At 32.8% G+C, this 17,663-nt stretch overlaps 1 protein-coding gene across 1 annotated transcript in view; it reads right to left on the reverse strand.

Moving 5' to 3' along the window:
- HIKESHI (heat shock protein nuclear import factor hikeshi) overlaps positions 1–17,663 on the reverse strand; it is a 34,235-nt gene that overhangs the window by 14,441 nt on the left and 2,131 nt on the right. The window contains exon 2 of the mRNA XM_036906983.2: positions 16,075–16,312. Coding sequence (XP_036762878.1) covers positions 16,075–16,312 — 238 coding nt within the window. The remainder of the gene's footprint in view (positions 1–16,074; positions 16,313–17,663) is intronic.

Here is a 17,663-nt window from a genome sequence, read left to right on the forward strand (position 1 = left end):
ATAATCAATCCAATTTTCTTTTTACATTTCTACATCTATTGCCTTCCAATCACCTCTGTACACACACCTACTTTCAACACTGTCCACTTACAAACTGTATCCATTCCATTTTGGAACACAAACATAAGGTATGAAAGAATACCAGTGCACATCCTTTTACCACATGTCCAAAATTTTGTCACAAAATGCTGTGCATTAATTCCTCCTTGTTGAATGACTAAATGGGAAGGATACCGTATTTTCTTTTGGTCCTCAGAATTACACTGTTCAATCATCGGGTTTTTATTTTAAGAAAATTCACCTAAAAGAACATTATCTGAAGAGTCACAGTCTGATTATTTTGCTTTATGATCAACTTCCCCATAATTAGTATCCAGAATGCTGCTATCTGCCTCTTTGTATTATTTGATTCATGCAATAATTGTGAAACTGGTTTCTATCAATTTTCTTCTTTGCCATTACGAACAAAATGTGAAAAAATTTTAGTTCCCCATCTGTTCAATAAAAACGAAAAGCAGATCATAAAGATGGTGTCTCCAGTCTCTTAAAAGATTACATAATCCTTTGGACAATGCAGTATGAAAACAGTAGGATAATTCAATGGCAAACTAATGTGCACAGACCAAATGTAGTCTACAACCTATTTTTGTATGACCTGCAAGGTAAGAGTGGTTTACATCTGTAAAGGGCTATTTAAAGAAGAATACACCACAGAGACCACATATGGCCCACAAAGCCTAAAACATTTACCATCTTATTACCCTTTATGAAAATGTTTCCCAAACTCAAAAGTAACTCCATCATTCTTCTGCTTTGTTATTTCAGCTTTTTTGTAATAGTTGAGAAAAACTGATGTGTAATAACAACATAATTCCTTGGATGACATAGCAAAATGTTTCAAGATATAGGAAAAGTCAGTCACTAATAACCCAAAATGCATATAAGATTTATAAAACAGTCCAGTGAAGTCATATGGTAATTCAAGATAGAATGAGTTTTAAAAATATGTAAACAAATGTTCTCTCTGTTCTGTGGAAGACTTCTACAAAATAAAACTCAAGAAGTATCAATCTTTCTAAGAGTTATAAATGCCCAAAAAAAGAAACTAAAATTTAACTAAACGTGAGTCCATTGGTTAAAATGTTGTAGGTGTGCATGGCAGCAAAGATAAGGACTAAAGAAACCAATTGTGCCAAAAATAAGTAATTCACTAAGAAGTGGAATTTGAATATGATATATGCTAAAAAGCTACATAAAATAGCTTAATTATGCCTGCTTAAAAGCCTTCTTGGTATTGAATATAAATATTTAAAACTCAAATATGTATTTCTAAAATCTCTTTGCTTCATTTCTATTGACAGCCTGACAACCCTGAAATTATATTTTTCACTCATGCATAGTTCAAGAGCAACATGACTTTCAAAGGTTTATCAGAAGTATTTAAAAACAAATAAAAATGATGACAAATCAGACATTGTAATATGTCTAGAGTTTGGATGTCTGAAATGTATTTAAACAAGAAATATTTACCCAGTACCTAAAGTCCATTACTGTGCTTTGTACACTCTAAAAGAATAAAGCAAAAGATACAGTCTCTACTCTTAAGGAGCTAATACTCTAATGGGAACCAACAGTCACTTAACCTTTCTGAATAGGTTTAATTTTCTGGGTGATTTTTAAAATCCCTCTGGGAGCTATCTTTTTATGATTTTATAAAATTGTAATAACCATTTCTTGAGTACCCACTATGTACCAGACACTATTATGCATTTTGCATTCATTACCTCTAATGCTTGCAAAAGCACTTGCACTGTAGGTATTACCTCCATTTTACTTGGACTCTCCTCTAAGGTTAAACAGCTTGGTCAAGGCTATACAGCTTGCAACAAGTATCACTAGGATTCAAAATGAGTCTACCAAGCTCCAAAACTGATGCTCACTCCAGTTCATTATCCTATTTATACCAAATTCTGTGGTATGAACTCCTAACTGATTTTTATTCATTACTTACTTCACAATAAGGCACATGAGAAAGCAAGTCAAGAAATGTCGAAAGTAAAAGGTTCCTATTCTGCCTCACTAGCACCACTTCATGTGAACAGACTAATAGTAGCATCTTGAGCTTTGTCCTTTTTAATTCCCTTGACAAGCTCAACCCAATTTTAAGATGAACTAGAATAAGTTTAAAGTTTTTTTCCTGGCAACTGAGCTAGATTAAAGTAGAGGAGACCACATAAACCGTGTGTTGAGAAAGCCAAAGCAATGACATTAAAATATGGCAGCAAGCCCAAAAAGCACAGAGCAGAATTATAAAGAAGCAATTAAAATGATAATTTATACCAAACTCTAATTTTAACACCCCTTGAAAATTCCTCTTTGGTGCTAAGTCTTTTTTCATGGGTATTTTTAATGTCACTGTCTTGACAAACAAAGAAAAGCTGAACAACTGTGCAAGATTAAAGACTAAAGAAGTATGACAATTAAATGCAATGCAAGATCCTAAGGGGATCATAAATGGAGGGAGGGGGAAACTGTTATAAAGCATTATTGGGAGACTTGGCAAAACTTTAATGCAGACTGTGTATTAGACAAGAGTATTGTATTAATGTTGAATTTGCTGAATTTGATAATTATACTGATTTTATAAGAGAATACCCTTCTTCTAGGAAATATATGCTGATGTATTTAGCAGTAAAGGGGCATGATGTCTACAACTTATTCTCAGAAGTTTCAGGGGAAAAAAATATATATGTGCATACATACATATGTAAACTTAAAATAAATAAAATGCAGCAAAACTGATGAATGTGGGAGAATGTAACAAATTCTTTATACTATTCTTGTAATTTTCCTAATTTTAAAATGATTTCAATATAAAGTTGTTTTAAATCACTAATGTAAAAAAGAATTTTAAAGTATCAGACTGATGATTTAAGAATTCCATTCCAAACTAACAATACCTCGTAGTTAAGTCCTGGGCAAAAAAAGAAAATAAGGTAAAACCCCAATATACGATGCCTAGTTTACTCTGAAGACTTGAAACATAAAATATTAACCTTTTCTCATAACAAGGGTATTCTACAAAGCTCTACCATATTCGTTACCCTATTTTATTTACATAAATATACAACCTCCTTCTTTATACCACAGGTAATTCAAGTAATCATTTCTTATTCTTCTATTAGGTATAATCATATATTAAAGTGCTATAGACACAATAAAAAATATTTCTGACCTAATATCCTACTCCCCCACCTGTCTTCCAATCTTGGCCTCTTCTGCTTCCCATTCTCCACATAATTCTCCACTGCAGATGTCACTGGGCTTCCTCACCCTGACTGAGGAATTGAGCCATTTCCTCATTGTCTCTTGAAACACTTTACAAATAGTTTACCTACAGAGAAAAGGAAGGTTTTAGGTTGAACTTTGTGTGTATGAAAGAGTATGTGGATGTGGCTTATATAAATAAACTCTTCAAATAGTATATGAACTCCAAAATATACCTTAAGACATATGCATATAAACATGCATAATACAAATTCATTCAGTACTGTATTTCTGGTAAAAGACACTGCTTCCACCTTCCAAATTCAGTATCAAAATTTTAAACCTTAATCTAAAAGATACTGTACTCATGTTCCTTATTTATCATGAACCAAAACTTCTTAAAGTTACCATTACATGACATCTCATTATTCATAGTTGTTATAGGTTTTAACAGATGTTTAAATTATTATAAGTAGACACCAGCATTTAGTTGACCTACTATATGAATGCTGAGTTTTCTTATGCATCTTACAGTTTAAAGATACTACTAAGGCTGAATATCACTTTCATAACTCAGATAAGACATTTTAAGAAAAAATTTCAAAAAAGCACTGTGGAAAATATTCAAAAACTATGAAATCTGATAATACTGATATTACAGAACTAGAAATAAATACTTAAGTATGTATGGAAAATGAATTTCTAATTCATATTACAGATACCTTTTGTACACCAAAAAAAAAAGAAGCCTATCTCCTCAGTGAAAGAATTCACTGAGAAAATTAAAGATGTAATCCAGTGAGAAAATTTCCAGTACAACCTGGACCTGATCATGAAATGCTTCTCTGGAACAGATTAAGTCAAATCAAAGGTGAGTAAATAATCCTTTCTATCTCTTCTATTCAACTCTGAAGGATGTGAAAATTCTGAACTTTGGGAAAATATGCAGAGTATTTATAATAGACCTTTAGGCTTCCTATTATTTGTACCTGACTCTCTCACATGCTATTAAGAGTTGCAATGTTGAACTTCAGTCTCAAGATGAGAACAGATATAGAAATCTTTAATTAAAAATAAATCACCTAAATGCAATTTGCCTTAGGGCTTTGATGACTAATGTCATCTAATGACTAATGTCACTAAGTAGACTGACACAGCAAGGAAAACTGGAGATGAGGGCCTATAAAAATGACCAAATCCAGTTTCACTGTTGTCGAATATAGATGTTTATTTTAATATTAATGCATGGTTCACTGGAAAAAGTTAACAATATGTATCATAATCCCTTGAGGAACCACTAAAATTACCCAATGCAAAAGAAAGCCAAGGGAAAAAAAAAGGCAAAAGCAAGATAAAAATTTTAAACTAATATTAAATATTAATGGACTAAACTCACTTTTTAAAAGGCAGAGATTGTAAGAAGAGGATTAAAAAAAGGCAGCACCTAACTATACACTGTTTACAAGAGACACAGAGATTTATGTCAAAGGTAAAAATAAAGGAAAAATATAGCATGTGAACACTAATCATAAGAAAGTTAGAGAAGCTATATAAATTTTACACACAGTAGACTTCAAGACAGGAACATTAGCAGAGACAAAGGGCATTTTGTATTGATGAAAAGACCAATTCATCAATCTTACACATTCATAAAATAGAAGAAGAGAGAAATAACAATTGTCATGCCTTTTATTGCTTTTTCTTGCCTCACTGCACTCTTATACACCTATCTATTCAACATGGTGCTGGAAGGCCTGGGCAATGCAATAAGGTAACAATAAGAAATAAAAAGCATAATAATGGAAGGAAAGAAAAAGTCTTTTTCAATGACATTGTGATTCATCTATATAGAAAAGCCAAGGAAGCAACTAGAACTAATAGCTAGTAAACTTGTAGAACTAAATCAGTAATTGCCTGGGGTGGGAGTGGGAGTGTATTAGGTGGGGGAGCTGGACAGGCAAAGCACAGAGAATTTTTAGGGCAGTGAAAATATGCTGTATATTATAATTATGGATATATGTCATTACATATTTGTCCAAACCAAAAGAATGTACAACACCAAGAATGAATCTGAAGGTAAACTATGGACTTTGGGTGATTATGATGTGTGAATGTAGGTTCATCCTTGATAAAAGAATGTACTATTCTCGTGAATGATATTGGAGGAGGCTACACATGTGTAGGGGAGAGGGATATGGGCAATCTATGTACCTTCCTCTCAATTTTACTAGCAACCTAGAACTGCTCTTAAAATATAAAGTCTTAAAAAAAATCAACTATACTTCTATGTACTAGGAAAAGACAACTGGAAATATAAAGAAATGTACAGAGATTTGGGGGAAGAAAGCCAAAATGTCCAACAAGGAATATATAATCAAACCCTAACTTACCAATGAAATGAAATACTATGCTACCACTTAAAACAGGCAGAAAAAGGACCATATCTTATATTCCTGTGTTTCTGAAAGCCTTTTAATTCACGTTACTTTTTCTTTTTAAGTAAGTATAAAAATCTCATCTTCTATTTCCACCCCAGCACATCTGAAGATAAGAATGTGTGTTTCTCATTTTACTTGTAATAGAAAGGGAATGAAGGAAAACTAAACATTTAATACTTTTTGAACACACCAAAATTTAATAACTCATTATGAAATGATATGAAGCAAAAATGGTAGAAAATAGCATCTACAAACACATCAACTATATAGACCTATAAAACAATGGAAAAGAATGTGAATGTAGTTTTCTCTTTATATTTACTTTGAGAAAACAGAAGACCTACTACACTTAGAATAGTGAAATAAAAATCTGAGTATCTAGGTCCTAATCCATGCTGTACTGTAGGAACACTCTGAAACTTTTCAGATCTCAAGAGTCCCAACAGTAAAATTAGAGATTAAGTTATTTTTAGGGCCCTCCATTCTAATATCCCATGGCTTACTCTGTTATTATACTTGGCAATGATATGCTGTATTAGTTTTTATGTAGTACCAAGTACACTGTACCTTTATTACGACTCTCTAAACACTGCCATGAAAATCATGATCCATCATTATCCAGTCAGTACCCTTTTTCCAGTCCTCCTATACCACTTGTTTTAAAGGCCATTTTAATCCAGGAATTCAGCTCCACTTCTGGAGTTTCTTCTACAGAAATACAGTGCTAGAAAATATGTACAAAGATACATGTAAGAATATTTATTGTGGCACTGCTAATAAACAATAAAAAAAGGGAAATAACCCAAATTTCCACCAATAGGGATTAAATCAATTACGGTATTGCCATACAACTGTTGTTTGAAAGAGGTAGATCTATAAATACTACCTATAAGTCATCAGACTCTTTTCTGAGCAAAATAACTTCTCTGAAATACAGACTCTTGAAAACTAGGGGCCAGTAATACCCACTTCTAAAAGTTGTTATTAAAGGATAAATAGATGATACTTGTGAAAGCCTAGCACAGTGCATTGCATAAGCAGATATTCAATGTTACCCTTTCCTTCTATCTTTCAATCATTATACAATATTCCTAACTGGTTTATTTGGCTCTCTCTCAACAACATTCTCCAAGCCATCCCAGACAATGATTTACCTAAAACATCGTTTTTAGTAGTAGTATCATTCTCTTGCTAGAATACTTGCCTACTAAAAAAAATGTAAAACCCACTTCACATAACCATCACACAACAGTGCCATTTTGCCTTTAAACCTTGCCCCCATAACATGGCTCCCAAACAGGAGCCTAATGTACCACCCACTAAGTCTGCTCCTCACTGTCACCTGATGGTGTAACTTTGATCATCTCCAAATGTAATTCCCATCCTCTCACTTCCACCCCATCCAAACCTATTCTTATTTCAAGTGCATACTGCAGTCTAAGCTTCCATAGATCCATTCTCAATTATCTCAGATCACTAATCTATATCCTTTGAACAGTGTCTTGGAGTTATTTTAATATTCACACACACATACAGATCCTAAGAGCAGTCAATCAATTTGAAACATAGGCACTAAGAATGAAACAGATCCAAGTTCAATAATTATTTGAGGAATGAGATAATACAACAAAGTCTTAGCCATAAGCAGTATTTTTTATTCTTATTTAATGGAAATATATAAGATAATTCATAGTATTTTTCCAAGCTCTCATAATGTAATAGGCAACTTAAAAAAACCTGGGCAAGGTTTGCCCAATATAATAAAACTTAAAACCCATAGGCTTGAAAGGGCCTCTCAAAGCTTCATACAGCAAAAGACCTATAGTGTCTATAACTACTCACTTTCTAATATATTAAGTTGCATAAAAACAAATTTAAATTTTGTTACTACTCCCTTATATGTGCTAACCTGAGTTGGCATACACATCCTATAAAGCAAAAAATCTCTTTATAGAACTCCCAGTATTTCATAATTTATACTAAGTTTTTGGTTAAATTTCTCTTCTACATTATGAAAACCAAAGACAACATCTAAATACAATATTGAAAGTGATTCGTGTAAACTTCCAAATTCTCCAACCACATTTTACCTCCTAAGCTTGTGGGGTTTTTGTTTGTTTTTAGGATTTCTACATTTCATGTCAGTAGGTAGGTAGGTAGGAAGGGAGGAAATGAGGAAGAAAAGAAGTTTCTTCTTATTTTTTTAATATTCAACTCTTCATTTTATATTTTTCAAGTTTAGTCCTTAGTTCTAACAATCACTCCCAGATTGTTCCAGCATAAACCTAAAAATGTATTCATAACTACTTTTCTGAACCCAAGAGTCACAAAGAATCTCTCAATCAAAACAAAACTCAGCAACTGGTTTCAGGACCCCCTACCAACAGCAATTTTCCTAACAGAGCTCTGTTGACCTTCCCCAACCAAAACTGTTCTGGGCAGTTAAGAAATCTTTGACGATTCAGCAGATAACCACAAGCACTGCCAAAGTTTAACATGAAATTTGCTTCACTAACTTTCTACCCTCCCTGCTCCCATATTATTCTGCTTAATAAATTCTCAGTTCGATCACAACTGCCTGGAGTTAAAAGTTTCCCTTCCATCCCATCCTGATGTGCTAGTTAAGTTTGCCCAATATAATAAAACATACCTCTACACTTGAAGTGGCATCTCAAAGATTCAAAAATAGAAACCCATTACAAGTCTACCTGTTTTTATATTCTATTAATATACCATTCCCTAATATGAACAAGTCTTGTCTTTTACATATAAATTAATAATTCTAATACTTTAAAATCCAAAAGTGCTTTTCTGAATAACTTACTAGTAAAGAATCATCCAAAATATTTAAAAGCATTTTACCATCCACTTCGTGGTTATGTGCACTAAGTCTCTCAATACTTTAAGCTGCTTTGTCTTTAATAAAACACTGTGCTTTACCCATCACAAATAGTGCCTTGAAAACTTGTTTTCATGGATAAAACTACCAGCTGCCATGTTAAAATGGAAATGATGAACAACTATTTATTTTTGAAAGGAAGGAGAATAAAAGAACTAGTCATATATCACAATGGAAATAAATCACTTTCTTGTACTGAATGAGGTTGTTACTATGGGGTTGTATTTTAGACTGTTTTATCTAACTCCACAACAGAAAACACATCTCAGTTCATTATTACTGTTAAAATCTGGTTATAGCAACTGGATTAACTCATTTCTGATTGCTCAATTTTCTCCAGATTGGATGAGAAAGCATAAGAAGGGAATGTCTAGGTTCTTATGATCACAAAATGCAACCCTCATCGCCACCCTCCAACCCTTGGGTATAAAAAGAGAGCAAGGAAAAAATAACGTAGGGCAATGAAAAAGGGACAGGAGAAAGCATTTTTCACTACTCCCAGAGCATCTCCTGTGGTATTACAGTGATGATCAAAGATGAAAAAGAAATGTTGGACTCCTACCCAACTCAAAAATTTGGCAAAGATGGGGCAAAGAGAAGAGAGGGAAAGGTGGGTATCCAATTGACAATTTAATTGGTATGTCTCCAAAAATAACCAATAGGTCCTGGTCTACTGGCTAATGGCCAATATTCACCTTAATCAATGCATATGAGTCTGGGTACAAAATAAGCCTGCACTTTCCAACTATTCAAAAGGTTAACTAACCATTAGCTGGCTACTAGCCTAACCATCAAAAACTACCAGCTATACCAGCAAAAACCACCATTTTGTATTTAAGGCACTGCTATCATGTGCCACAGGCTCCTCAAACCCAAATGAAAAACACCTCATTTTCCCCCCAAATTAATTGCTTCTCTTCCTTTATTACTTATTACTATATTTTCCAGTATCCATCTACTCTTACAGCATATTTTCTAATTAGTGATTTATTGTTTAAAAAAACTCTAATAGTAACTATTTCTACTTCTCTTCTTTTTAATTCAATACAGAAATACTCATTTATGTTTACTATATTTTAGTTGAAAATGGAGCAGCTTGAGGACTCTCCATTCCTCAACTTGAGAACTTGCAAGTGAGTATCAAAGTGAACACGCTTGAGGACGGATCCAGAACAATGTGCCATTACTTTGCCTTTCAACAAACAGTGCTACAATAGTTGGATATCCATTTGCAGAAAGAAAAAAACTGAACTTCAGTCCATACCTTGGACTAAAGACAAAATTAATTCAAACTGGATCCCAGGTATAAATGTAAAATCTAAATGTAGTAACTTTTAGAGGAAAACCTTTATGATCTTGGGTTAGCAAAGACTTCTTAGACTCAACACTACAAACACAATCCAGAGAACAAATTGTAAAAGTAGAGTTCATCAAAATTAAAAACTTCTGCTCTGCAAGACACATTAAGAGAAAAGACAAGCCAAAGACTGGAGAAAAATATTTCAAATCACATATCTTATAAATGATTTGTATCAAGAATATATATGGAAAAAAATAAATATATATGGAACTCTCAAAGCTCAGTAATAAGAAAACCTCCCAATTGAAAAACAGGCAAAAGATCAGAACAATTATTTCACAAGGAATATATATACATAGCAAATAAGCACACTGAAAAAATGCTCAACACCATTAGTCATTAGGAAAATGCAAATTAAAAACACAATGGATACCACTGCACACCTGTTAAAATGCCTAAAAATGATCATACCAAGCATTGGCAAGGACGTGGAGGAACTGAACGTTCATACATTGCTGGTTGAAATGTCAAATGGAACAACCATGTTGGAAAATGGCTTGACAGTTTCTCAAAATGTTAAAAATGAGAACTGTATAATCCAGGCTTTCCATTCCTAGACATTACCTAAGGGAAAGAAAGGCATATGTGCATACAAAGATTTGTACATAAATGTATACAGCAGCTTTATTTTTGAGCCAAAAACTGAAAACAAACCAAATATCCATCAACAGGTGTATGGATAAACAAATTGTGATACAATGAAATACTACCCAGAAATTAAAAGGAATGAAGTACATGCTAAAACATGGATGACTCTAAAAACAATTAGGCTGAGTGAAGGAAGCCAGCCAAAAAAGAATACACACTGCTTAGTTTCATTTATGTAAAACTCTAGAAAATGCAAACTATTTTACAGTGACTGAAAGTAGAGCAGTAAATTGCCTAGGGTAAGGGAGAAGACAGATAGGATTACAAATGAACACTAGAAAACTTTTAGGGGTGATAGATACGTTCACTATTTTGATTGTGATGATGGTTTCACTGGTATGTGTGTATGCACAGATAGATATCAAATTTATCAACTGTACACTTTAAGTATGTCAATTATACCTTTCTTAAAACTTTACAAAAAAATTAATTTTCTGTTCTTTGGAAGATTTCTTAAGAAAGGATAAAAGCTGTGAAATACCAGTATCTGCCTAAAAAAACCTGAAAAGTTAAAGTTAGGTCCAAAGGATCTGAAGGGTGTACCAATGGTCAGAACACACCAAATATAAATATATACACATACACACCCATACAAATATATCTCCATCATTTCATAATTCTTTTTAAAAAATTATTGATTACTTTTGGAGGACATTAATCAACCCATTTTTTGAACACTGGTAATTAAGAGAATCAAGCATTTATGGTGCCTTTCCTATAATGACTCTACTCCTAGGTAACCAAATAGCACATAGGCAAATGTCTTTACAACTGATAAATTAAATAACAGAATTAGAATATCATCATTTTGAATCCCTATTGAATTAAAAAATGTAGGCACTGCATATAAACGGCTGATAATTTCACAAAAAGAGAACATATATGTGCTTCCTGATTAAAGAACACTATCCTATAATCTGCCAAAATTTTTAAAAAATAAACTTGAAGTCTAATCAAACCTCTAAATCCAACTAACTTACTAGAAATAGAGGGCAGATAAAACATTAAACCTTTTTATTTTTATAAAAGATACTTGAGAGATCAACTATTGCAAAGTAAGTATTTAAAATTTTTAAATATATAAACAGAAAAATTCTGAGACCATTGGAAATCTGAACATTGATTAGATACTCAATCCCATATTAAGGAATTACAGTTTTTTGGTGTAATAACAGCACTACAGTTGTATTTTTTTAAAAAAGAGAAATGCCTTGTCTTTTACAGTCACATACTAATATATTTATACCTTACATGTTGTGATTCTGGAATATACTTCCAAATAATATGAGAAGGGAGAATGAATGGGAATCTAAAAGAAATAACACTATCCATGAGTTGGTCATTTTTAAGTGGGGTGTGTGAGCAGAGAGGGGTTCAATATTCTGTTTAATCTGATTTTGCATCTGCTTTGGTTTTCCATAACAAAAGTTTTAAAACTTTTAAAAATTCAACATACGTTGAATTCACTTTGTAACTATTTTTTTTTATGCAGATATTAAAATCCTAAATAAACAAACTTGACATAGGCCAAATTTCCTCTCTCATATTGTCCTTGTCCTTTTTGGTATAGAGGTTATATAAGCTTCAAAAAAACACAAACTGGTTAACTTTGCCTCGTTTCCTATTCTCTCCCGTTTATGTAAGATACAAACAATTTGTTTCGCAAAGGCTTAGTTGAACTTTATAAATCACCTGGCCTGATAGTTACATGTGGAAGGGAGAATTTCTAAACATGACAGTGTTTTACCTTATGAATTTGTAATTATACTGCACTGTAGGTTGTATACTGATTATCTGCCATTTGCTGCGACTTGCTTTGTGATTTGGTACGTGGTCAAATTTCATAGATGTTCTGTGTGTTTAAAAAATGTGTAAGCTCTGATTATTAACTGCAGGATTCTGTAAGTATCCATAAGCTCAAGCTTATTAACTCTTATTCAAATCTTCCATCTTTACTAATAATTTACTTGATATATTAATTATCAAGTGGTGTATTAAAACATTAATTGTAAGGTTGTCCATTTATCATTCTAACGTATTTTTTCTTTGCATTTTTTGAGGTTGTTTTATATCCACACAAATTCATGACATTTACCTTTTCCTAGAAATATTTGTCTTCCTAATTTCATTCCTAGTGAATGAATCTCGTAGTTCTTAACAATGTTTGCTTTAGTCTAATTTTTCTTAAATGTACATATGACAGCTTTTTTTGTTTGTTTCTTGCGTTACAATGCTTTAGACCCATTATTCATAAAGCAGCAATATAATTATTTATTTGCCTTTAAAAAGAAATCCCATCCTAGAGTCTGCATGTTTTTTTTTCCTCTGGTAAATTTAATTTGTTTACATTTATTTTGGTAACCAATATAGATTAAATCATTTCCACCATCTTTGTTTATTTTTAATATACTATGCTTTTTCTTTGACTTACCCCTTCTTTTTTTTTATTTTCCTTATATTTTTAACACAATTACTTGAAAGTAGAATCAACTCTTTCTAAACAATAGGACCTCAGAAAGCTTTAACTCAGATCACTACTACTTCTGTCTTATGCATTGTTTTCTAGTACAGTATTTAATTCTTATGCATTTAAGTTACTTATTGTGTTATTTTACAGAATCAGGTTGACCAGATTTGTCTATATGCTTACCAATTGTTAACTTTGTGGCTTGCTTCCTCTTCTGCATTCTGGGTTCAACTTCCTACTATAAAGTACAACTACCTTTAGTAGTTCTTTCAGTACTGGTCTATGGGTAGGAAACTCTCCATGTCCATCTGAAAGTATATTTATTTCTCCTTTACTTTAGAATGACAGTTTTGATAGTTTTATTTTTCCTTGGCACTTTGAATATATTAATCTGTTGGTTTTGGCCTCTACTCATGGTCATGATAAATCTGCTAAACTAATTGCTGTTCAGTTATAAATAACTAGTCTTCTCTCTCTGGTTCCTTTATTATTTCATATTTACTGCCCAAGAATTGCACTGGAATATACTGGATTATCTACTTATATTTGTTCTACTTATACACTATTTATTTTTAGACACAGCCACAAAAAAAGTGATTTGAAAATGACTATTTTCTTAATGCTCCCAAAGACTGTTCAGAACTAATTCCATGCTATGAGAGACATTAATTCATTAAACACAGTGGATGCTTGAGGGCAGTTGTTCTCAAACTTCAGCGTGCAACATGAATACCTACAGACCTGGACTCCTCTCAGTCTCTGACTCAGCAGGTCTGAGTCCCTACCATGAATCTGCATTTCTAACTATACACTTTAGCTCTCAGGCAATGGTGATGCTGCTGCTGGGTCCAGGGAATCACGCTTTAAGGGCCACTGTCTTAGGGATTAGGGATAATTATCTCATGGAACCATAATGAGAAGTACTCTAGAGATTTTTCCTAGTTCTTAAATCTAGAATTAGTGCAAGGGACCCGTGAACAACTTGGATTTTAACTGCACAAGTTCAATATGCAGATTTTCTTCAGTAAATAAAAAACTTTTTTCTGTTAAGTTTTTTTGAGATATGCAACAATTTGAAAAAACATTTTCTTTTCTCTAGGGTACGTACTTCATTAAAAGAATACAGTATCTAATACATATAACATATAAAATATGTTTTGATTACTGTGTATATCATTAGTACGGGTTCCAGTCAACAGCAGGCTATTAAACTTCTGGAGAGTCAAAAGTTACACACCGATTTTCAAATGTGCAAGGGTTGGCACCCCAACCCTCACATTATTCAAGGGTCAACTTCATTTATCATCAATTCTGAACAATGGCTATCTTTAAATATTGTTCTCTCTCACTTGTTCTCATAGAATTCCAACTACATAAGATAATAGCCCTTCACAGTATATCATCTGGCCAGAACTGCTCTGCTTCATTCTTCCCGCAACCCTCAGGCAACAAAATTTGATCCCATTACGGCCCTACCCAAAACTGTTCACATGCTCCTCTATACCTATAGGAACAATCTTCTACGGGATACAAGGATGCGCTTCAGAATAAATGCAAATTTTTTAGCATTTACATTATGTTATACATACTTTTTGTAATATTACCAAGTAGTATGTGATCTAAGCATGTTAAAAATTGCGGACCTATCTTACCACACTAATGAACAGTGAATTCAATGGGATGTGGGGGGACTTAATAATATGGGTGAATGTAGTAACCACAATGTTTTTCATGTGAAAGCTTCAACAGTGAGTTCAATGAGGTGTGGGGGGACTTAATAATATGGGTGAATGTAGTAACCACAATATTTTTCATGTGAAACCTTCAAACGAGTGTATATTAATGATACCTTAATTAAAAAAAAATGGTAAAAAAATTGCTGACTTACTAAATTCAAATGAGTCAGGGTAATTAATACACAAAGCTTTTCATGATCCTCCCCTGCCTATCCTACTGGGATACACCCTGCCTTGTGTCATCCTGAACACACCATGCTTTCAAACTTTAGTCATTATATACATATTACCTCCACCTAAAAAAGAACGCCCAACAGACCTCTCATAGGCCTGACAAACTGCTACTTAATCTTCCCAAGAGAACCAACGTCGCCACCTCCAGGAAACCTTCTCAGAGCCATTTAGGAGTTAATCCCTCCCTTTTCTATTCTCCCTCAGCATTTTGTACAAATAATCCAGTATTACATTTCACCCTTCTAATTACTGGTCTACAGAACTATCTTCCTTCATAAGAATGAGTTATCTCAGGCAAGAACTTAATCATTATCTTTAAATCCCCCAAGTAGATACCCAAATGTTTGTTAAATAAACATGTTGCCTAAATACAATTTTTCTTTGGACTCCATAGACAATTTCTAGGAGAATGTATATTTATACACTAAGAATTTTCATGTCTGTGTTCATCTAGATTTTCAAGGGAACCTGAGATTCAATTGTAGTAAATGGTACCTAAGTATTATTCTCACATTCTTCAGAAAATATCCCTAGCATCAAAGCAAGACCCTGTAAGGTCTAACATCTGTAATGTCAATACAACCAATAGAAAAACACTGGGGGGTAGTCAAATCTAAGAGTTCAAAAATCCTCATTAAAAAAAAAAGGACTTTTATTTTATTTCTATGGAAGTCTACTTGGTTTATCTTTATTTAAAATATAGATATTCACATTACAAATTATTCAAAGATTCCTTGTCATTATTTATTAAAACACCCAATAATTAAGAAAAATCCCTTTACTAAGGTATATACGAAGAGAACACATTGAGTGCTTCTCTCTAGCTGCAAAGGGTGGGAGTGTGAACAGCCAAGGAGGTCTTTCACTTACTATTTTTCTAACATTCAGGTATCAGCCGATTAAAAAATATATATTATAATCTAGCAACCAGAAAACAAAATGAAAAGTTTTAAAAAGCCATATTCTGTATTATGCTATTTAAGGGAAGTTTGATTATGAAAGAATTTTTAATGTATGATTCTTACCAGATTTAAGACCTGAAATTTTGAAGATGGCACTCGGTTTTCCATTCGTGACAAATCCTAGGAGTTGCCATACAGGAATTCCATTTGAATCAGGATAGGAAAAGTAGACAGACCCTCCCATTCCCTCAGGAAATGGGATTGTTCCCAGCATAAAAACCACAACATGATTGATATTTTCGTAATCAGGTAAGTCAAAAACAAATTTATCCTCTGCCACTTGCTGTGCAGCTGTTTGCACCTAGAAAATAAGAAACTCGTCTTAGTTCAATAGTTTGATGAGTTTCTATAACCTTTATAGTACTGCTGTAAACTCTATTCAAGTATAGTTACTTATAGTCATTACACCAAGTATAACATTTGGTTAATCTGATACTCTATGGAATTTCCAAACAAACCAGTGTTAATTTTAAAGAGAATCCAAAAATATATATTTAGCTTTAAAAGAATCATTTAACGAATGTAACCTTTTAAAAATATAACTAAATTATTTCAGAAATGCCCTGAAAGGATTTTACTTACATAAATAGATCACCACAGCTTCAAAATGCTGTAAAAATGAAAGGTTGTTCAAAACACCAAGAAGCCTTATCCTCTAGAGTGAAGATAAAGAATCTCAGGTAATTAAAATGAGTAATCAATCCAGAAGGAATTAGTCAGTCTTCATTATCTGCAGATTTCATATTTGCTAATCTGCCTCCTCACTAAAATTTATTTACTTTCCCTCTTCTGAAGTTTTCAGACCCAATTAAAATTACTTTCATGTAATTCATAAACATGTTCGTGTGCAAAGCAGCACAAATTTTGAGTTGCCTGAAGCATACATTCCCAGCTATGGTGTGCTTTCTTGTTTCAGCTCTCATACTGTAAATAAATGTAGTTTTCACTCTCTTTAGTGCTACATTTGTCTGCATTTTGTTTTTGTTCATGATTTTGCTGTTTAAAATCACCAAGTTGGAATGCTGGCTAGTGTTCTAAGCCCACTAGAAACTGTTATGAGCCTTACTAAGAAAACATGGTATATAAGTTTCATTCATAAATTAATTATAGTGCTATTAGCTCTGAGTTAACAAATTAACAATATATATGAAATAAGACGTATTTAAACAGAAACAAACATACAAGGTTACCTAATGATAGGGTAATAAAAAATGTGATCAGAGACTTTCAGGAATCTAACCCTGTATTTCCCCTATGAGCAATGATTCAGTATTTACCAAGTAGTGTTCATACTGACTTTAGAGAATATAACTACTGCAAATAGTAAGAAATGACTGTATATAATATGAAAAAATTCTACCTTGAATGTGCTAAGTAGGAAATTGTAAATTTCCTCTTAACTCATATCATAATCTATCTGTTCTAGAATTGAACATCGGTTTATAGGATGAGATCATATTTTGAAGTTTGGGAAATCTACTTTCACAGAGAAAATTCCCTTTCACATTTTTATAAAACTGATATTGGTATATCACATCCATTAGTAAAAAGAAGTATTAATTCTGAGAGCACTTAGGTCCATAGTTTAAGTTTTCTGGTTTTATTTTTAACTGCTATTGCCACTGTATTCACCATAACATCAGATCTCAATT

This window comes from Manis pentadactyla, chromosome 9 (genome assembly GCF_030020395.1).
Source record: "Manis pentadactyla isolate mManPen7 chromosome 9, mManPen7.hap1, whole genome shotgun sequence".
Lineage (NCBI taxonomy): Eukaryota > Metazoa > Chordata > Mammalia > Pholidota > Manidae > Manis > Manis pentadactyla.